Source organism: Tyto alba, unplaced genomic scaffold, assembly GCF_018691265.1.
Source record: "Tyto alba isolate M040663 unplaced genomic scaffold, T.alba_DEE_v4.0 Super-Scaffold_2, whole genome shotgun sequence".
NCBI lineage: Eukaryota > Metazoa > Chordata > Aves > Strigiformes > Tytonidae > Tyto > Tyto alba.
In genome coordinates this window covers 1487562-1509900 of record NW_024881282.1, presented here as the reverse complement: position 1 = coordinate 1509900, position 22339 = coordinate 1487562, and the positions used below count along the sequence as shown (strand labels likewise).

Sequence of the window (22339 nt, the reverse complement as noted above, 5' to 3'; positions counted from 1 at the left end):
CAGGAGGGCAGATTTAGTTGATTTACAGACTCCTCCCTCAGAAGGGCACCCGCTGGGCAACCGCTCCCACCCCCCTTTCTCATTCTGGGAACACAAGCACGCACGGCTCGGCCTCTGTTTCCCCCACACTGGTAGGACCCCCTCGTACTCCTGGGGAGGGACAACTGTGTCCCCAAGGGCATCACAGACACTTGGGGAGGGACAGCTCTGTCCCCATGGGCACCACGGATGCCCGGGCGCTATATCCTCCTATGCTGATGCTTTGAAACATGCTGTGCCTCAGTTTCCCCTCCGAGACCCAGTGAGACCCCTCTGACAGAAGAGGGATAAAAGGGGTCCCCAGCTCTTCCCTGGCACCTTCAGGCACCTCCCGCCCTCCTCCCAGTGGAATTTTCCTCCTTGGAGGCAGATGTGGCCACACGGATGCTCCACTCCAGCAACCCAAGGCCCCCCCCCCCCCCCCCCCTCCCCGGGGGACCCTGATGTGGGGGTAACACCGGGCTCTCACTCCACTCCCTCTTGCAAGTTCCCACTGGTGTCCCCAGGATTTTCCCACCTCTCAGGACACCGCTCCGTGGGCACCCCACGCCCGGGCGGCCGCTGCCACCCTCTCGCCTGGCACCTGCCTGCTCCAATTCCCCCCTCGTTATCGCTCTTCTCTTAACGACGCGTTCACTCGCCAATTTAACCTGCATTAAAATCGGCTCGCTCGCTCACTTGTTCTCCTCCAATTAATTTGTGCGTCGCTTCTATTTCCAAATTAATTCATCACGCTCTTTGGCTGGGAGAAAACAGCAGTGCCCGGGGTCTGCGCTGCTGGGGAAGGGATCGGGGTTAATTATCCCAGTGGGAATGTCTGGGAGGGGAAGCGGAACCGGGGATGAGGACCCGGATCCAGGGTGAGCAGCACCCCATGAGCCCCCCACCAAGGAGGGGCCACGGGATGGGGGACCCACAGCTCAGCCGCGCCGGCCCCAGCACTTCCATGCTCCCTTGGGAACGGCGCAGGGACAAAATCCTCACGGAACAGAACGTGGCACCTCTGGGGGAGTCACCCCGGCCACGGTGGGGGGCCAGGCTGCATCCCACAAGGGTTAACGCTGGGTACAGCACGGGGTGTTCGAGCTAAAAATACGTGGTGACTTTTTCTGTATTTGCTCTAATGAGTCATTCTCTTTAAGTAATTTATTGCTCGTTACATAATCACTTTCATTTTCAGCTCGAGAAAAATGGAATTTTTTTTTTCCCTTTTTCATTTTTTTTTTTTGTTTTTTCGGTTGTTTTTTTTTTTTATGTTTTTAATGAAAAGGGCATTTAGCAAACCCTGCAGGCGCACGAGCATCGGCCATTTTCCCAACTCTTCCCAGCATTTTTCTGGCGAAAGGCCGGGATGTGGCTCCTCAGCTCCTTTCGCATCGCCCGGCAAAAGCTGTGGGAAGCCCGGCAGGCAGTGGGGCGATGCCAAAGTGGGGGGCTGTGGGTGCAGGGAGGGGGGGGGGTGTCCAGGTGCCTGGGGGGTGGGCAGAGCACCCCAGGGCTGGCTCGGTTTCTGCAGTTGTGTCCCAGCAAACCCAGTGCCATGTCTCAGCAATTCCAGCGCCGTGTCCCGCCAATCCCAGTATGGTGCCCCATCAATTCCCATGCCATGGCCTCAAAAAAACAACTGTGTCACACCGAGCCCAGTAAGCCCAGTGCCATGTCCCATCAAGCCCAGTGGTACACCCCAGCAATCCCAGTAAGCAAGCCCAGTACCGTGTCCCAGCAAGCCCAGTACGGTGTTCTAGCAATTCCAGTGCCATGTCCCACCAAGTCACACACCGTGTCCCAGCACACCCAGTGCCACATCCCAGCAAACCCAGTGCCACGTTCCAGCACACCCAGTGCCACGTTCCAGCACACCCAGTGCCACGTCCCAGCAAACCCAGTGCCACGTTCCAGCACACCCAGTGCCACGTTCCAGCACACCCAGTGCCACGTCCCAGCAAACCCAGTGCCACGTCCCAGCACACCCAGTGCCACGTCCCAGCAAACCCAGTGCCACGTCCCAGCACACCCAGTGCCACGTCCCAGCAAACCCAGTGCCACGTCCCAGCAAACCCAGTGCCACGTCCCAGCACACCCAGTGCCACGTCCCAGCACACCCAGTGCCACGTCCCAGCAAACCCAGTGCCACATCCCAGCACACCCAGTGCCACGTCCCAGCACACTCAATGCCATGTCCCAGTACACCCAGTGCCACGTCCCAGCACACCCAGTGCCACGTCCCAGCAAACCCAGTGCCACGTCCCAGCACACCCAGTGCCACGTCCCAGCTCACCCAGTGCCACGTTCCAGCACACCCAGTGCCACATCCCAGCAAACCCAGTGCCACATCCCAGCAAACCCAGTGCCACGTCCCAGCACACCCAGTGCCACGTCCCAGCACACCCAGTGCCACGTCCCAGCAAACCCAGTGCCACATCCCAGCACACCCAGTGCCACGTCCCAGCACACTCAATGCCATGTCCCAGTACACCCAGTGCCATGTCCCAGCACACCCAGTGCCACGTCCCAGCTCACCCAGTGCCACGTTCCAGCACACCCAGTGCCACATCCCAGCAAACCCAGTGCCACGTCCCAGCACACCCAGTGCCACGTCCCAGCAAACCCAGTGCTGCATCCCACTGAGCCCAGTACAGTGCCCCAGCAAGCCCAGTGCTGTGTCCTAGCACACATAGTGTCACATCCCAGCAAGCCCAGTATGGTGCCCCAGAAAACCCAGTGTCGGGTCCCAGCAAGCCCAGTATGGTGCCTCAGCAAGCCCAACACCAATGCCCAGCAAGCCCAGTGCCGTGTCCAAGGATGGAGAGGGGTTCCAGCTCAGGCTGGGACTGGGACGGGGACTGGGAGGGGGTGGAATCTACTGGTTGGGGGTGGGAACCCCACTCCTGTGCCCCTGCCAGCCCTCGCTGCTGGCAGCCGCCCGCTCCCCTGTCCCCGAGGCGAGGGGATGGGGGGGGAAAGTCTCGGGTTTGGAGCTGCAGACTAGGAATTAACTATGCCAAATGTTTTATTTGTGTAGAAACGCAATTATGCTAATTAAAGCATATCTGTAATTACAGCACTTAGTGGCCCGTAAGTGCACAAGTGACTCCGGTGACTTTGGAGGAGTCGGAAACCTTGGAGGGGGGGGGGTTGGCTCTGGTGCCAGCGAGGTCCTCGGCAGGGTGAGAGCTGGTGTCCCCATGGGGTGACAGCAGTGTCCCCAGTGCCTGCAGAGCTGGGGCTGGTCGCTGAGGATGGGGGGGGGAGGAGAGGGGGAACAGAACAGATTGGTACCCACGGCTGCATCGCCCGGCTGAGGGAGGGTCCCTGGGGTGGGCACCGGGGCCCGGAGAGAAGGGGATAGGCTTGGGGGTGGGGGGGAATAAATGGGAAGCAAAGGACCCCAAGAGCTGGAGAACACGGACACGACCCACGGTGGGACAGAGGGGAGATGCTAAAGGGGCACAGGACAGCCTGGGGCAGGGCGAGCAGCAAACTGGGGGTGCTTCAGGCAGTTATTGATGGGGAGCTCAGGGTTCCCCCCCCCCAGGAGCCCTCTCCTACATCCTTCAGCAGCGACGAGCAGCCGGAGGCCGCCAACCTCCCACACCAGCCCTGGTCGCCTCGGATTCCATCTTCACCAGCCTCAAGCCGCGACAGAAAATTGCCTGTTCGCTGCGATCGCCGAGGACCAAAGCCACGAATTTCGCCGGGCGCATCCGAGGAGCGCGGCGCCGGGTGAGGCATCGCTGCGGCAGGCCGGGCAGGGCTGGCGGCGGAGCTCCCGGTGTTTAATTTGGAGCCATCGTGGTGGGTAATTACAGGCCCGCATATTAATAGGCAGGTGCTGCAGGATGCCGGGTGGTGACACGCCAGCTGGCAGGAGCGCGGGAGGGAAGGGGAACGGTGGCACCGAGGCTTTGCCGGCTGCGATTTATTTGCTTAACAAACGCATCGAGCCCCAAAGCGCCTTCGATAAGTCTGAGGAAGGGTTGAGCTCTGTTTGCACAGCAAATGTGGTTCCCCCCCCCCTCCCCCGGCGGTGCTGCCCGGCCCTTCAGCGCCAGGTCGTGTGCAGGCAGCGGCTGCCGGCGGCTTTGAGGGGCTGCAGGACTGGAGCCTGGCCCGGCTGATGGGGCTGGAAAGCCTGGCAGTGCTGCAACCCTGCAAATCCCCATTGCACGGCAGTGCTGCAACCCCACTGATCCCCACTGCACAGCAGCCCTGCAACCCTGCAAATCCTCTTTACACCGCAGCCCTGCAACCCTGCAAATCCCCATCCCCATTGCACAGTAGCCCTGCAACCCTGCAAATCCCCATTACACAGCAGCCCTGCAACCCTGCCAATCCTTGTCTCCGTTACGACAGCCCTGCAAGACTGCAGATCCTCATCCCTGTTGCACGGCAGCCCCAAAACCCTGCAAATCCCCATTACACGGCAGGGTTGCAACCCTGCAAATCCCTGTCCCCTGTGCACGGCAGCCCTGCAACCCTGCAAATCCCTGTCCCCATGGCACGACAGCCCTGCAAAACTTCATAGCCTCACCCCTGTTGCACAGCAGCCCTTCAACCCTGCAAATCCCAATTGCACAACAGCCCTGCAAGACTGCATAGCCTCATCCCTGTTGCACAGCAGCCCTGAAACCCTGCAAATCCCCACTGCACAGCAGCCCTGCAAATCCCCATCCCTGTTGCACTGCACCCCAAGACACCAGGACCCAGCTCGCTGGAAGCAGGAGGGTATCCCCGAGCCACCCCCCCCCAGCAAGCTGTTCCCAAAGTGGGGGGGACACACTGGGAATGCTGGGCGACATGAGCTTTGCACGGCAGCAGGGGAGCAGGGAGGAAAGCAGAACTGCCACCACCTTGGGGACCTCCAAGCGAGGCCACCAGCACCCCGAGGGAGCTGAGCCCACGCCGCAGCCCCGGCACCAAACCAGGCAGGAGCGAGAGGGGAGGAAGCCCTCGGTTCCCCCAAATCCCCAGGGAACTGTCCTCGGCTGAGCACAGCCCTGCAGACGCGGTCAGCTCATCTCTCAGTTCAGTAGGTTTAGTTGATAACGGGAGGAAAAAGCAAAAAGCAGCCAGCGGCAGCGTTTGAGTGCAGGTTCCTTCTCCTCCCAGCACTGGTTGCTGCTTTTTCCCTTTCCTGGCTTTTTTTCCCCCCCCTCCCCATCCTGCTCATCCCTGCCCAGCACCGAACTGCGCTCAACCCCCCCCATTCGGGATCCAAGGTCGCCGCTGCCACCAGCAAAATCCCCTGGGAACAGAACAGGACCCGCTCCTGCTGTCCGTACCCCATCCCTCCCTGGGAACCGCAGCCCCCCAGACCCCCCCGGAGCAGGGACCCTCTCCTGGGCTGCAACACCCCAGATTTCTCACCAAAACCCCCAGGTCTGGCCACGGTGCGAGCGGCAGCCGCTCTCCGGGCCGGCCTCCCCTTCAAAATGAGCCAAATCTCCGCGTCAGGGATGTAAATGAGGCGCAGGCACCGTGCAAACACACACACAAAAAAAAAAAAAAAAAAAAAAAAAAAAATTGGAATTTTAGGAAAAGCGAGCGCAGGGACGGGGAGTGTCGGAGGAGGGAAGGGGAAGGACACGAGAGCTGCTTCATCAGACATCCCTTTGCTCAAAAGCCCCACTCTGCTGAGCTGAGCTTAATTTTAATTTGCAAAGCCCCAACTTTCCCCGAGAGGAGGCAGCTGGGGACCCGGGGGTGGCAGTGGGGACGTGGGTGCCAGGGGGGTGGCAGTGGGGACACGGGCACTGGGGGGGTGTCAGGGCCTCCGCGAGGGACCGATGCTTCTCCCCCCGGGAGATAGTGACAGCGGGGGGTGACAGGGGCAGTGGCAGTGAAGGAGAGACCCCTCCTCCTTCAGTGGGGCACAGGCTAGGGGTCAGGACTAGAGCTAGGGTTAGGATTAGGGTCAGGGTTAGGGTTATGGCTAATGTGAGGTTTCAGGTTAGGACTAGGGCTAGGGTAAAAGTCAAGGCTAAATTTAGGTTTTGGGTTAAGGTTAGGGTTAAGTTTAGGGTTAAGGCAAGGGCTAAGGTTCACTTTAGGGTCACGGCTAGAGCAATGGTTAGGGTTAGGGTTAGGGTTTAGGGCTAGGGCTAGGATTAGGATTATGGTTAGGGCTAAAGCTAGGGTTAAGGCTGAGGTTAGGTTTAGGTTTAAGGCTAGGGCTATGGTTAGGGCTCGGGCTAAGGTTAAATTTAGGGTTAAGGTTAAGTTTTGGGTTAGGGCTAAATTTAGGGTTATGGTCAGGACCAGAGCTAGGGTTTGGGCTAGGATTATGGTTAGGGCTAGGTCTGGGGTTAAGGCTAAAGTTAGGGTTAGGGTTACAGCTAAGCCCATGGTTAGGGTTATGTTTAGGGCTATGGCTAAGCTTAAATTTAGGTTCAGGGCTAGGGTTAGAACTATGGGTAAGGTTGGGGTGAGCGTTATAGCTTGGGTTAGAGCTGGGGTTAGGGTTAAGGCCGAGTTTAGGGTTAGAGTCAGGGCTGAGGTGAGGGTTAGGGCTAAGCTCAGGGCTCGGTCTGGGCTTGGGGTTGGTTTCCCAGGCCAGGGCACCCGGGCTCGCTCCCTCTGCCCCACAGCTGAGCCGGAGCCCGGCCGGGACCTGCTGGGGGTCCCAGCCCGCCTGGCCTCCCCCGGAGAGCCGCACTGCTGCTGAGTCAGCAAACACATGGGGGGTGAACCCCCCCCAAACCCCCAACGCTTTGCTAAAGCCTGAGGGAGGGCTGCTGGCGCAGAGCCCGAGGGTTGGCTGTGGGGCCATTTCGGTGTCAGACGCCGGGGTGAGGGGCACCGGGGCGCGCAGGGCCCCCCGGTTGCACCAGCCCATGCCTGCAGCCACCAACACCACCAGCATCACCCCACGGCTGCCGGGCAGCCCGGGGGTGGGTCCCTTGGGGAAGGAGGGGGGGAGATGGTCCATGCTGTCTCAGCCAGTGCCACGCCTCAGCACCGTGGCCTCTGGTAATTAAATTTTTCCTGTTTTATTTCCCCTTCTTCCCCGCAGCGCTCGGCATCCTGAGAGCCTGCGGCTCCCGCTGCGGAGAGCTGCGATGTGTTAATTAGGGGGTTTCTTCTCAGCCCGGCGTCTGCCACCCCACCCCACAACCCGCCCCCCCCCCCCCGGACCCCCCCTGGGACGGCAGGTTCAGGCTCTGTCTGGCCATGCGGAAGGATTTCTCGGTGCAGCTGCCCATCACGAAGAAGCCACAATAGCGGAGGGGGGGGGGGGTGTCACAAAAACAGGGGGTGCTCAGGGTCGCAGAGGCTCCTGCCCCAAAGGGAACTCCAGCCCAGCTGCTGGGGGTCCAGCACCCCCCAAAATAAGGCCTTTGGGAATGTGGGGATAAAAAAGGGGTCTCCTCACCCCCCCACACCCCTGGGATTAGCTCCTGGGGTGCGTGGGTGGGCTGCAGCTGCTGTTGTTTTGGTGAGGATGAAGGGTCTCTGAGGAGGTGGGGGTTTGGCAGGGGGGCCCACGGCGATGTTGGGGACCCCCTCCCTCATCCGCCCCACCCTCCCACCCACCACCCCACCGCTGTGCTGGCAGGGAGATGGGACAGCAGGTCCGTGGGCTGGCGAGAGAAGTGCAAAGCCAGGCACGTCTGTGTGTGCACGGCGTGTGCGTGGGAGCCGGGGAGCGAGCCCCGCGCTCCAGCCCAGCGTGCCGAGAGCCCGAGCTGGACACCAGTGCTGGGCAGGGGGGACCCCAGCCATTGCCAAACCCCCTCAACCCCCCAAAATCTGCAGGCAGAGCGGAGAGGCACGGTGCTACCCATGGGGTGCTCCTCCACGGCCCCCGTTTCATCCCACGCCAGCTCGGTTGCATCCTGCCACCGCTGTGCCTGCGCAGCGGCCAACCAGACCCTGTGATGGGGACCCCCCCCCCCAACACCCCAGGGGTGCCCGGCAGCTGAAGGCGGTGGCGGGGTGATGCTGGTGCAACCGGGGGGCCCTGCGCACCCCGGTGCCCGTCACCCTGGCATCTGACACTGAAATGGCCCCACAGCCAACCCTCGGGCTCTGCGCCAGCAGCCCTCGCTCAGGCTTTAGCAAAGCATTGGGGGTTTGGGGGGGGTTCACCCCCCGTGTGTTTGCTGACTCAGCAGCAGTGCGGCACCCCAGGGGAGGCCGGGCGGGCTGGGACCCCCCAGCAGGTCCCGGCCGGGCTCCGGCTCAGCTGTGGGGCAGAGGGAGCGAGCCCGGGTGCCCTGGCCTGGGAAACCAACCCCAAGCCCAGACCGAGCCCTGAGCTTAGCCCTAACCCTAACCCTCACCTTAGCCCTGACTCTAACCCTAACCCTAAACTCGGCCTTAACCCTAACCCCAGCTCTAACCCAAGCTATAACGCTCACCCTAACCTTACCCATAGTTCTAACCCTAGCCCTGAACCTAAATCTAAGTTTAGCCATAGTCCTAAACACAACCCTAACAGTAGTCCTACTCCTAACCCTAACCTTAGCCTTAACCCCAGCCCTAGCCCTAAATCTAGCTCTAGTCCTGACCATAACCCTAACCCTAAACTTAACATTAACCCTAGCCCTAACCCTAACCTAACCCTAATCTTAGCCCTGACAATAACCCTAACCTTAGCCCTAGTCCTAACCCTAACCCTAACCTTAGCCTTAACCCCAGCCCTAGCCCTAAATCTAGCTCTAGTCCTGACCATAACCCTAACTCTAAACTTAACCCTAACCCTAGCCCTAACCCTAATCTTAGCCCTGACCATAACCCTGATCCTAACCTTGCCCCTCGCCCTGACCATAACCTGACCTTAGTCCTAGCCTAAACCCTACCCCAAGCCCAGCCCCAGACCCGCCACACCGGTGGGCAGGGGGTCCCCATGTCCCACAGCTCCCCAGGGGTGACCAGGCTCGGGACCAAAGCTCCTCGCAGCCCCCGCTGAGCCACAGGCCTGATGCTGGTGTCCTGGTTTCAGCTGGCACTGAGTTCATTTTTCTCACCGGCAGCAACAGGGCAGGTTTCCTGCCTCCAGCAGTTGATAACAAAACCGTAAGGGGATGTGGCATCACCCCACTCCAGCCAGGAGATTAACGACTTTGCTGGTGCCGGCTCCTCTCCCCATTGCCCATTTCTTATTTAATTTGCTTTTTTCCACGTGGGAAGGATGCTGCTTGGCTGTATTACCACTAGTTAAAAAAAAAAAAAGAGGAAAGGCCCTGTTTTGGGGTTGGTTTTTTGGGTTTTTTTTTTTTTTTTTGAAAGCGAGGAAAACCACAGCAGCACCCATGGCTTGTGTCCTTCCAGCTGAGGCTGCTGGGGGCTATGGCCCCAACCTGGCTGCGGGGCCAGGGGCAGCACCGGCGTTATCCCCTTGCTGGGAACAAACCCCAGCCTGGAAACCGCTGCGAATCTGTGCGGATATCGAGCCAAAGGGCTGGCACGTCCCCGCCCCGTGCCCAGCAGTGCCATCCTCCCCGGGCTGGGTGCCATCCAGCTCCTGTCCCACGCTCCGGCTCCCCATATTCCCAGGTAAGAGCAAATTCCAGCAGCTCTGCCTGCACCTTCCCCCTCCCCGGCCCCAACCCCGGGAAGGAGCATCGGGGCTCTGCTGTGACGGGGTAAGGTTTTGGGGGTGCCCATCGGCGGGGAGGGGTTCGCGTGGGGCCTTTGCGCGCCAGGCAGAAGGGAGCAGCAGCATCTTCACACCCAAGCAAACAGACCCTGAACCTCAGGGGACAGGGACAGGGACGGAGACAGTCCCCTGCCAGACCCCCCCCCACCACCACCACCCAGGGACACGGCTGCCCGCAGCCAAGAGGCCGGCAGCAGCTCAAGAAAACGGGGAGGAGGGAGGAAAAAAAAGCCTTCCACCAGCCTCAGCCTTTCAAATGCTCATTATAAATAGCTCCTCGGTGGCTTCTGAGTCACCCAGCTCAAACATGCAAGCTAATAACAAACTGGGAAGGGGCTGGGAAGTGATTACAAGCCAGGGGAGGTTTTCTGGCTCAGTCATCACTTCGGTGACAGGGCTGTACCAGCAGCCACCGTTTGCTTTCTCCCTCCTGGGGTGCAACGGGCCTCCGCCGCATCTGGCGAGCAGAGGGCTTTGGGGATGCCAAGGCACACTGCGAGGCCGTCCTCTGCGGCTGCAACACCCGGCCCGAGCCCTGAACCCCCTGAGCTTCAGCCAAAAAATCAGGTTTTATTTTATATATATATATCTCTAATTTTTTTTTTTTTTTAATGGGAAATGCACCCATCCAAAACCACCTCTTTTTTCTATTTGATCTACTATCAAAACCACAAACTGACAAAGACCCAGAAGGCTTGAACCCACCCAAAACGCTCCCTGCAAGCTCTCGGGTCACCCTTTCCCCTCTGCCCCCTCTGGCGTGGGTGCTGCAGGCAGGGCTCTGCCAGAGCAGGCAAGGCACAGGATTTGGGGACGGGCCCAGGACCAGGGGCTGCCAAATAACTGGCCCCCCCGGGATATTTCTGAGCCGTCACTTGGCGAGTCCTGACACAGCTGTGCTAGCCCATCCCTTGAGGCTGCTACGTGGACGCCAAGGTTTGGGGACACCCTCCTGCCGCCACGCATCGTGGGCCACCATCGAGTGTGAATGGCCAAGGCCCCCCCCAATCCAGCCTCCAACCACACCCCCCCCTTCCAAAACCGCAAAGCTTGGGGTCATCACCCGCTGCTGCAAGGCAGGCGAGACCCCCCCACCCACCTTGGACCCCTCGCCAAGGGGGGGCCGAGCTGCCAGGCTGCCCGCTGCCTGCGCTTTGCTGCCTCTCCATCACCAAACCCCCCCCCCCTCCCCGGCTCCCACTGCCGTGGGGAAGGAGCCGCAGCAGCAGACAAAGCATCTCCCAGTGCTCTCCATCCCCCCCCAAACCTCCCCCTGCTCCCCCCGCTTTGCTCCAGACAAGCCCATCCATTAACAAGGACAACTCAGCCCTTTGCAGGAGAAAGCTGGACAGGCAGAAAGTCCCAGGCAGCGCCGGGCCCTGCCTGGATTTCTGGCCGCAGCCCAGCACGGCTCTCGGCCAGCCACGTGGGAGCCGGGAAAAGAGACAAAAGCAAAAGCGGGGACCAGGGTCGGAGGAGAGTGGGAGGCTTCCTAGAAAGGGCTCCGATATCTTCCGCTGCTCCAGGGAATCCTGCATCCCCCCCACCGAGGAGCTGGTTGCCCTCCCCAGATGGATGCTCATCCTCCTGGAGCCAATGGAGCAACGCAGCTCAGCGGGGGGATGCGTGGGGCAGGGAGGGGCTTGGCTGGAGATGATGATGCTCTTGGACTGGGGGAGGGCAGGCTCGGTGCAGCCCCTCGCTGGCCCTGGGCCGTGGCCAGCCCCCCCGGTGTGCCAGCTTGCCCGGCGGAGTGGATGCCAGCCTGATTGCCTGCATCTGCACTAGCAGCTGGCCGGCAGCCGGCGAGCACCAGAGGTTAATTCCCCGACACTTTAAAACCACTTGCTGAAGCTCTGAAGCTAAGGATGCTCAGGGGGGGATGCCGCAGGGCGATGGAGGGGTCCCACCCAGGAGACCTCCCCAGGCACGGGGACGTGCAGGGTGTCAGCAGGGTGCCTGGAGCTTCCTCTCCCACCCTCTCTGCAAAGCACCTCCAAGCTCCAGGGCTGGGTGCCCACGTGGGTGGGTGATGCCCCACACACCTCGCCGCTGACGGTGCTGGCGGAAGGCAGAGGCACGAACAGCCTGAGGATTTGCAAAAGCCCAAAGAATGTCACACGCAGCCGCTTGCAGATCCTGAGGAGCCCAGCAATGTGGGACCAGGCTGCCCTCACCCCACTGAACCCCTCGGCCCTGGTAAGCGGGTGCCCGGCGAGGAGCAAAGCCGCCCCAACCGTGCTCGAGTCTGTATTTTCCACAACACTTTAAACGTGCCACCCAGGGACGAGCAATAACCACGGGGCAGAGGTTCGGGGTGGGCTCGGCAGCCTGCCCTCAGCTTTGCAGATGCTCGGAGCCCCCCAAAAAGCAGCTGAAACACTTTGCCAGGCAGCTTGTGCCCTCTGTGCCCCAGCCAGCGCTGCTCCCTGGGTACCTGCAGAGTTAATGCCAGCGGAGTGAACCACAGAATCGTGGAACAGTTTGGGTTGGAAGGGACCTTTAAAGGTCACCTAGTCCGTGTCCCCTGGGTGCCACGTCTCTGCCGCCAGCGCTGCCCTTCGGGCCGTGCTCTGGGAAAGAAGCGGGAGTAACGGCGAGGATGCGCAGGGTGGGGAGGGAGCGGGGTTTCCCTCTGATGTGTGCCCAGGCCACACAGGCAGCGGCAGGTAGGGACATCAGCAGCATCACGTATGTCACCCCGTGCCATCAGCCCCTCCAGCTGCTCCCACGGGCACCCCTGGGGCTGGGAGGAAGCGGCTCCCAGGCGGGTGGATCAGGGAGGTGAAATGGGGATGGGGCACTACACATCATCCTTGAAGGAGCCTTGATGGGGAGACACCGTCCGGGTCTTGGCAGTGTCCTGGGGACACACTGTGTCCTGGCATTGACCTGGGGACACACACTCCGTGTCCTGGCTTTGACTTGGAATAACCAGCACACGCTCATGCATCTGCAAAGATGCATAGACCCATCTTTGTCCCCTCGCAGGACACAGGGCTCTTCCCTCTGCCACTCGGGCAGCTGTGCCCCGGGCAGGATGGAGCCCCTCGTCCCAGCTGCGACCTCAGCCACGCTCCCTCTTCCACCCCGTGCCTGGCACCGACCCCGTCACCGGACCAGTGCTGAGCATGGTGACACTTGGCCAGGTCCCACGTCCCCATCTCCTCTCCTGACAGGCAGCTGCCCAAAGTGACCCAGGCAGCAGGGACCCCAAAGGATGCCCTGACCTCTCCCCAGCCCCTGCTGAGCTGGGTCCTTCCCTGCAGGGATGCTCAGAGCATCGTCTCCCCCTCAGTGTTTTCAATCTGCAGAGCTCGGCTGTTTCTCCCCCAGCCCCAGCTGCTGTCGGATGCTGTGAGAGCAGCGGCTCCGGGCACCCCAACATCCCACCCGCCGCTAACCAGGTCAGGAGCCGCCCGCCCGGGAACACACTTCGCACCAGGGGACAAAAAAGAAGGAGAAAATGGGTTAAAACGTGACCTGGATAACGCAAAATGGCACTTGACAGGCTGCCACCCGATGCTCCCCTGCAATAAATTGCAGCTCATCGGCCGCGCACGTGGGAGACCTGGCCCACGGCTGGATCCCGGCCCCACTCAGCATCCCCCCGGCGGGCAGCAGCGAGGGCGGGCAGCGGCATCACTGAGATCTGCCGGCAGCACCACCACCACCGCCGCCAAACAAGCCGGCAGGCAATGCCGCGGGGGGCTGGAGCGGAGGCAGAGAGCGGGTGGCATCACCCCACAGCGCCGGCCTCACCGGGGGCACCCGCTCCGGCCGAGCGCTGGAGGGGCTGCACGGGCAAGGGCATCGCTGAAAGCTCTTGGGAAGCTTTTCCACCTCTGTGTAAGCTGCCAGGGCATACGGGAAGAGGGACAAACATCTAGGAAGGACAGGAGGTTATATCCTGGGTAAAAGGGGGAAGCATCTTAGTTCACCTCTCCTGCCCTGGGCGCTGCCAGTCTGGCTGCGCTAAGTTTCTATAGCATCTACATTTCTTAAAAAGCCATTAACCAGCAGTTGCAAGTCAGCAGAGGCATTCCAGCCGGAGGAAACATGGGGACGGCGTGGCATTTCAAGACCTTTGTGTGTTTTTGCTGAAAGAAAAGGACACGGGCACACGTTCTGGTGGCAGCATGAAAGGATCTCTGCAGGGAACAAAGCGCTCCCAGCACCAGGGAGCGAGCCGGGAGAGCTGCGGAGGAAGGATGCTGCCCGTGGAGATTGGACCCAGCACCCACGGCAGCGTAGGGGGATCAGCAGCTCTCCGTGCGTCTGGAAGGTGGGTCTAAGCCCCACACTGCGTGTAGGCAGGGGAGATGCTGGAGGCTATTTTCTATAGGGAGAGGCAAACTTGTCACCTGAAGGTCACCTCGTGAGGGTGGGAAAAGCTGGCGATGCCGGAGGGAAGCGTGTGGGGCTGGGGCGGGAGCAGGTGGCAGCTTCCCTCGTGCCGCGGTGGTCCTGTTGTCACCTAAAGCACCCGCTCTGGGGGACCGGGGGCTGCTGCCAGGCACATCCCCGTGCGGCGAGGCAGCCCCTGGGAGCGGTGGTCCCGGCGCAGGCTACCGAGCCAGGCGGTTTGGCTAGTGCCTGAGCACGTGGAGCTGGCACCGCCAGACAAAGGAATCCAAGCCCCGAGCAGGCTTCCTCCTCCTCATCCCCTTACACCCGCGTCCCTTCCCCACCACCCCTCTGGCAATAGGGAGGGGGGGGGGGGGGCTGACCCCAGAAATTGCCAGGGATGGGGGGGGAGGGGTCGTGGGACTGAGAGCACCCAAGATTTCTCGGTACCAAGGGAGGCTGAGCACCCACGTACTGCAAACCGCCTGTGCAGAGCCTGCTGCTCCCCAGCAGCTGTGGAGCCTCGTGAGCGCTGCACACACGCGCGCCCAGCGCTGGGGGTCCCCGCCAACCCCCCAGCCGAGCCCGTGGGCGATCGGGATTCAGGCACCGCATCCTTCCCGTTAGCCAGCTCAGCCCCCCCCCCCACCTCCTCTTCCCACGTGGGTTTGCCGGAGCATCACCCTTCACCGCTTCCAGGGAGCCGTGTCATCCCGCAGCAAGGTCACCCCACTGCTGGCACGCACAGCCCCTCATCGCCTGCGCCGTGGGATAAAATCCCGGGGACACCCCCCCCCCCCGGAGCCCCCTCCCCACCTCGCTGCGCTCAAACAGGCGCGGCGACACCAGGACCCCCAGACCTGTTGCGTGGGTGGGGTGTGGGGTGTGGGGGGGTGGGGGGGTGGCTTCTCTTTCCCTGCGTGGGGCCACCAAAACCACGATTCAGAGGCCTGACCCGCGTTTCACAAAGTCACTCGGGGGGGGGGGGGTTGGAGGGGTGCCTCCCCCCAAGCCCACCGCCACGCCAGGAGCCTTCAGTCCCCACAGGGTGAAGGTGGTTCGGGAAATGGGGTGATGCTGTTCACACCAGCCCCCCCCCACCACCGGGCCTTTTAGTCAGCCCCCAGTGATGACCTGCCCTGGGCTAACACAGGTGGCTAGTGAAAATTTGTGGGGGGGGGTCACAGCCGTTTGTCATCCCCCTGCCACTATCCCTCCCCACCAGCTGTCAGGCAGCAGGAGGAACTTTTTCCTGCCTCCCTTCTCCCCGCCGTCTCCCTCGCTCCTTCACCCCGGAGCATCCCTCCCTCTCGGCGCCGTGCCCCCCCCCCTCTCCAGCCCCCCCAACCCTTGTGCCGGCGCGGGGGGGGGGGCACTCACAGGTCAGATGCGGTCGCTTGGTAGGGTTGGCTCCGGCAGAGGATGGAGTGTCCGCAGCCCTGGCCCATGGCTCCGCATGCTTCGGCAGCCCTGCCGGGGGGGGGGGGGGGGCGGAACAGCGGCGGGGGGGCCACACACACACACACACAGAGCGGAGGGGGGGGGGGGGGTTAAAGGCAGCGAGGAGCCGCCGTTCCGCGCTCCGCTGCTGTCACCGAGCCCGATGCAGCGCGGCGAGGAGGGAGGGAGGGCGGAGAAGGGATGGGGGGGGGGTGGGGGGGATGGAGGAGGATGGGGGGGGTAAGGGAAAGAAGCGGGGGGGGGGGGCTGTCGCTGATTGACGGCGTCGCTGCGGCTCCGCGGGTCTGGGCGGGGGATCCAGCCGCGCCCGCGGAGGGTTCCGCACCTTCCCCCCCCCCCCGCCCCCCGCCTCCGCCTCCTCCGCGGGGGCCGCGCCCGCAGCGCGGATCCGCCGCCTTTGTCTGGGGAGGGACCGGCCGGCCCCGACCCCCCCACCCCCCCCCCCGACCCCCAACACCGCCCCCCCGGGGATCCTTCGGTCCGCCTTGGGCCGCGGGGGCGGCGGGCAGCGCGGGGTGGTGCTGGGAGCACTGGTGCTCCTGCCCCAGGGGTGCTGGGCGGCACTGGTCCAGCTCCCCTACGGATACTTGGTGGCACTGATCCTGCTCCCTCAGGGATACTGGGTGGCACTGATCCTGCTCCCCCAGGTGTGCTGAGTGGCACTGATCCTGCTCCCTCAGGGATACTGGGTGGCACTGGTCCTGCTGCCCCAGGGATACTGGGTGGCACTGGTCCTGCTCCCCCAGGGATACTGGGTGGCACTGGTCCTGCTGCCCCAGGCGTGCTGAGTGGCACTGATCCTGCTCCCTCAGGGATACTGGGTGGCACTGGTCCTGCTGCCCCAGGGATACTGGGTGGCACTGGTCCTGCTCCCCCAGGGATACTGGGTGGCACTGGTCCTGCTGCCCCAGGTGTGCTGAGTGGCACTGATCCTGCTCCCTCAGGGATACTGGGTGGCACTGGTCCTGCTCCCTCAGGGATACTGGGCGGCACTGGTCCTGCTCCCCCAGGGATACTGGGTGGCACTGGTCCTGCTGCCCCAGGCGTGCTGAGTGGCACTGATCCTGCTCCCTCAGGGATACTGGGTGGCACTGGTCCCGCTGCCCCAGGGGCACTGGGCGGCACTGGTCCTGCTCCCCACACAGATACTGGGTGGCACTGATCCTGCTGCCCCAGGTGTGCTGAGTGGCACTGGTCCTGCTTCTCCACGGATACCGGGCGGCACTGGTCCCGCTGCCCCAGGGACCCTGGGGAACCCGGGGGCATCTCCCGGACCCATGGGTTTAGCCGCATCCCCCCGGCGGGTGCCCCCACCCTGCACCCACCCTCCACTCCCCCCGCGCTGCCCAGTGGTGCCAACCCACCCCCCCGAACTGGGAGCTCGGCTTGAAGGTCGTCAGATTTTGCACCCAAAGGAGCTTTTTGGGTTGCTCTTCGCTGGCCTGGCAGATCTCCATCCCTCCGGGGTCATTTTTTGGGGGGGGAGAGGGGAGGAGCGCGCTTTAAAATCAGCACGGATGTGCTGCTACTCCCCCGCTCCATCGTGAACCCACCAGCTGGGACTTTAAGAGCAGCACTAGATATTAAGACATTAGCACTCAAATCACATCAGTTCCTGTCAAATTCACAAGGATTAATATCCCCATGGTTTACATAAATAAGCAGTGTATTGTATCAATTACATGAGATCTTCTGCCCATGCTGGCTGGAGGGGGAAACTGAGGCACAGACTGGCGATGACCTACCCAAATTTTACCCCAAGGGCTGACAGTAGAGCCAGGGCTAATTTGAGATTATTTTCAGGACCATCACTTTAATCTAATCCGTATTTCCATCCCAAATCTCAAATTTCGCAACAGTTTCATCCTCTGGCTGAGCTCACCGGGGTTTCTGGAGCACATCCTGCGCTCCTTCGGGAGGGGGACGTGCTGGGGGACACTGGAGGGTGCCCTGGGGACTGGGAGCCATCCCAGTGCTCACCCATCTTCTCCCACCAAAGTGGCTGGTGCCAGCCCAAGGGTGGGCAAAGCCTTGGAAGGCTCAAACATTCAACTTGGGGATTTTATTTATTGCATACATTCCTTTATATTTTCCTTTTTTTTCTTTTTTTCTTTTTTTCTTTTTGTTATTTTTTATTTATTTTTGTTTCTTTTTTCTTTTTCAATTTCTTTTTGTTTTTATGTTTTCTTTTTTCTTTTTTCCTTTTTTTGTTTTTTTTTTTCTCATTTTTATTTCTTTTTGTTTCTTTTCTTTCTTTCTTTCTTTTTTCCCTTTTTTTTTTTTTTTCCCTTTTTTTCCTTTTTTTTTTCTTTCCCACGTTGATATTATTTCATTTCCTCCCAGCAGTCTGGATCTTGGGGGAAAACAGCTGCACGATGGTTCCCATTTCGGCCTGGGCAGGCTGAGCAGGCTGTCACCGCACAGTTGCGCGTCACGATGATATTAATGCATCCAGACTCGCAGCAACTTTCAATCTTTCTCCGTTTCTGGGCTCCGGCGGAGGCGGGGATGGTGCAGGAGGACTCGCACAGCCTTGCTTTCCCCTTCGGCTTCTTGCAAACTTTCTAGAGCCCAAAACCTCGAGCCCCTGATGCTGGGGATGAGCCTGAAGACCCCCGTGGATACGGCGGGGCTGGGCCGGTCCCTATGCCCTGAAGCAGCGGTGATGAGTGTGGGGAGCCAGGCGGGCGCTGCCCGGGCCACGCGACACCCGCCGAGCCTGCTAACCCCCACGCGACGGAGCCGCCTTCCCACGTCATCTTGGCACGAAGACATCTACGGGGAGTCCCCCCTCCTTCCTGGGAAAGCTGGTTGTTTATCCCAGCCTCTCTTATTCCCAAGAGGCGCTTTTGTCTGGCGGCGGTCCCCAGCCAGAAGCTGCTGAAAAGATCAGAGCAGATCTGGGTGCAAGGGCCCCCCAGAAGGATCCATTCATCCACCCAGCCCCAGACGCAAGGCGGGGACACCCCACGTCTGCGTATTCCCAACACCCATCCTGCTCTCAACCACCCTGCAAATCCTTCCGTGCGGCCGGCCTGACGCCGGGCTCCCTCCCCTATCCAAATGTTAGTCCTGCTATTTAAAAGACGTGTTTTTCTCTGCTCCACGTTGCTCTGTACTATTTTGTCCTCGAGAGAAAACTCAACCCCGTATCCAGGCAGCTTCTGAGAGCCCTTCTGCAAACGGCAGCGCGGGTGCTCGGGCTCTCTCCCTAGGAGACACGGTTCCTCCTTTCAGCGTCTGCAGCCCCGGGAGTTTCACAAATGCTGAGAAATTTAAATAGCCTGATGGAACGCTTCCACTGCTGCTGAAATGTTTTGATGCATTTCATTAAACATGCTCCGTTTTGTTTTGTTTTGTTGGTTTTTGCAGATAAATCCCGGCTTGCTCTTGCTTGGAAGCACTCAGGAAAAGGGCTGGGCGGGAGCCTTGAGGAACCTGGGGGTGATTCTGGCTTGGTTTTGAAAAGCAAACAAGGACTACAGGATCCCACCCAGTGTGAAGGAGGTCACACAGATGCCAAGAGGGTGCAACCTTCTGTGGGTGCTGTGAAAACGGGCGGCTGGTTCAGCGGTGCCAAAGGTGAAGAATCCCAAGTGCCGAGTTTTGGCTTTCGTGCCGCATCTTGAGAGTTTCTCAGCAGGTTTCTCCACCAGCCTCAAGCAAAGAGGTCTCTGCTTCACGTTGTCATGATGGAGCCATCCAACCAGCCCGGCTTCATCTCTGCACCCACCAAAGCTTCTCTTCCTCCAAGTCCTGCACTTTGCAGGCAGATACTTTTCCACCCAGGCAGCTGGTCCCCACCTGCTCCCTTCAGATGGTCTTGCTCCATCATCTGCCAGCGCGCACCACCCCAAGAACCTGCCCTTTGGGGAAGGCAAGCATTTCTCCAGCACCACCACCACCCCCCGGGGTGTTTGTGAGCCTCTCCGGGTTTCCAACCTCCTCTGCGGTAGAAAAGTTTCTCCACACACGCAGCGCGAACGCCTGCGCTCGCTGGGGACACCCACCCGAGCTGCTCCAAGGCCACCTCCGCCCTCCTGTGCCCGCTAAGGTGCCGGTGCTGAGCCCGGCTGCTGGAGCCTCGTGGGACGGGAGCCCCGGGCCCCCGGTGCAGGAGCAAGGCCCCGGTGACGGCCACCGAGATCCACCACAAAACCTTCTCCAGGCACATCTAAAGGAGGCACCTTACCCCCACCTCCCAGCTGGAGGGAGAGGGTCCCGGGAGGATCTGAGGTGGCGTCTCCTACAAATCCCTCTCATTTCTCAGCACGATTCTGTGTTAGATGCAGCAAACACCCTTCTAACGGAGTTCACGGCAATCCCCGCTCCCGGCGCTGACACGGGCTCTGTATCTTTATTTATTGTCAGGAAGATGAAGCGCTGCCGGTGCTTCAAAGGCGTCGTTACAGTTACATGCCCTCGTCCCAGTATTTGTGGCATGAATATGAAACAAGCCTTGCTTTTCGACTTCCGCGGCGCCTCCTTAGCTACAGGATTGAATTTTTCGAGCTCGGAACAGCCGTGCATTATCCTCGAGTGCTCATTGTGCAGGATACCAATTCCACCGCTAATGTAGATGTATTTGCTGATACACAGCAATTTGCTCTGCGGATAGTTTCCCTACAAAAGGGCTCGGCATCGCTGCCGCCCTGCGCCCAGAGCCGTGGGCTTCCAGAGAGCCGTTTGCTCCCTCGCCTGTGCATGCAAATGTTTTTTTCCTCCGGAGATACCCCGGCACCTCAACCCAGCAACCCGGGACGGTGCTGGGGACCGAGCCACATTCTGCTTTCCTACTCCCAGGGGTTCCTTACGGGTGACTCTCAAGCATCCCTCTGCGTGTATCCACCACGCTGAATAAATGCTGGGCAGAGGGGAGGTGGGGGGGATGAGTGCTGGGTGCTGCCGGCAGTCTTAGGGTGCTGGGGGTGGGTGCTGGGGGAAAGGGAGGGCAGCGAGTGTGGGAGCTCCACGCAGCTTCACTTTGCAGCCCCAGCTTTTGCCGCTGCACTGAAACGCATCACACACACACACCCCCCCTTCTCCCCTGCCCCGCTGCAAACCTCCAGCGTGCTCCGATGAGCTGGGGACAAAGCTCCTCCACACCCCCCAGCCCGTCCTGCTGCCCCCACGCTGCTTTTTCATGGCCTGAACCTCCACCCAAGGCAAGAGGGAGGAATCTGGGGGGAGCCCCAGCGCTGTTGCGTGATGAGTAGGAGAGCCCAGCCCAGGATGGATCCAGCCCGACAGAACGTGGCCAACACCGTCGGGTTTTCCGCCAAAGGGAGTGCCAGGCCTGTCACACCTCTAGAAATATCTGTGGGAAAGTTCAATTTCAGCAATTTGGGGATTTTTTTTTCCCCTCTCCGATTTTTCCGCTATTTTTCCCAGCACGCTCGAAAACCCGAGGAGTCTTTCGGGGAGGGAAGAAGATGGCAAAACGGAGAAAGGCTTTTCCATTTTCACTGACATTTATCCTGGGAACAGAAAAAGAACAGAAAACAACACCCAGAGGAACCCGGAGCCTTGTTTTTATCGCAAGGTCGGTACAAGCTGTTCTCAAAAAAAAAAAAAAAAAAAAAAAGGAAATCATGATCAGGAAAATGATTTCCCATGTCTGCAGGTACAACAGCTCTGCCATGGGGTGGGAAGAGCACGGAGAAGCCCCCCCCCCCCGGTATTTTGGGGGTCCTGGGGAGCTGTTTGGAGGTTGTTTGGGGGTTGTGGGGGTGCAGCATCCCACCGCATCCCTGTCTCTGTGCTGGGGAAGATGCTGCGGGGAGAGGTGGGTCCCACTGGTACCCACCCACCCCCATCCCATGCCGAAGCCTGTTGTCTTCCCCGCAAGCAACTGGGACCCAAGGGAGAAGTGGGGGGGCTTGCTTGGGGGGGGGTGGGTCTGGGCATCCCCTGCCCCATCAGGTCAACCGGCAGCTGAGGAAGCGGCTGATAAAAAAAAAAAATAGGTTCTCTGACAGGATTAGGGAAGGGAACTGAAACCCAGCGGCGCGGGGAAAGGCGATCTGCTCACCGGCCACCCACCAGTGAGGACAAGGGGTTGGTGGGAGCAGCGTGCTTGGGGGGGCTCTGATCGGCACCCCGGTTATGACCAGCAGCCCCATTCCCCTCCCAGAAACCTCCCGGTAAACACTCCAATTTTATTTTATTATTTTATTTCTCTTTTTTTTTTTTCTTCCCATTTTTTGCTGTCTCACTCACAGAATTGGCGCTGCATCTCCCACCGCCTGGCAGGTCCCAGGTCTGCGGCCACGGGACAGACCCCGGGACAGCCCACGGCCACAGCACCGGCACCCGGCTGGCCCGACTCGGGCTGGAGCACCCCAAAAACCCCAGGAAGGGGCTCAGGCAGCCCGGAGGGGGCAAGGACCTTCCGTGGGCCTGTGAAAGGGGTTTGGAGAGGGAAGAAGAAGGGGAAGGGGAAAAAAGAGGAAGACGAAGGATGGGGAAGGGGAGAAGGGGGGAAAAGGGGGAAGGGGAGAGGGGAAAGAAGGAGAAAGGGAAGGGAAGAGTGGAGAAGAGGAAGGGGAAAGGGAAAAGGAAGGGAAAGAGAAATGAGAAGGGGAGTGGGAAGGGGAAAAAAGGGGAAGGGGAAGGAAGGGAAAGAGAAGGATGAGGAAAGGGAGGGGGAAAGATGGGGAAGGGAGGATGGGGAAGGGGAAGGGAAAAAGGAAAGGGAAGGGGAAGGGGAAAGAAGGAGAAAGTGAAGGATGGGGAAAGGGAAGGAGAAGGATGGGGAAGGGGAAAGAAGGGGAAAGAAGGGGAAAGGGAAGGGTGTGAGTCAATTGCCATCTCCGGGCTGGTGTCACACCATCGCCGGCTGGGCCCAGCAGCCCCCCCACAGCTCCCGGGGGCTGACGGGGCAGCAGAAGG

General features: G+C 60.5%; 1 protein-coding gene across 1 annotated transcript in view; it reads right to left on the bottom strand.

Moving 5' to 3' along the window:
* The window catches only part of PDE2A (phosphodiesterase 2A), a 54421-nt gene extending 38811 nt beyond the window's left edge, over positions 1-15610 (bottom strand). Inside the window, exon 1 of the mRNA XM_042792590.1 lies at positions 15368-15610. Coding sequence (XP_042648524.1) covers positions 15368-15435 — 68 coding nt within the window. The 5' untranslated portion in view covers positions 15436-15610. The remainder of the gene's footprint in view (positions 1-15367) is intronic.
* Positions 15611-22339: the final 6729 nt, after the last annotated feature.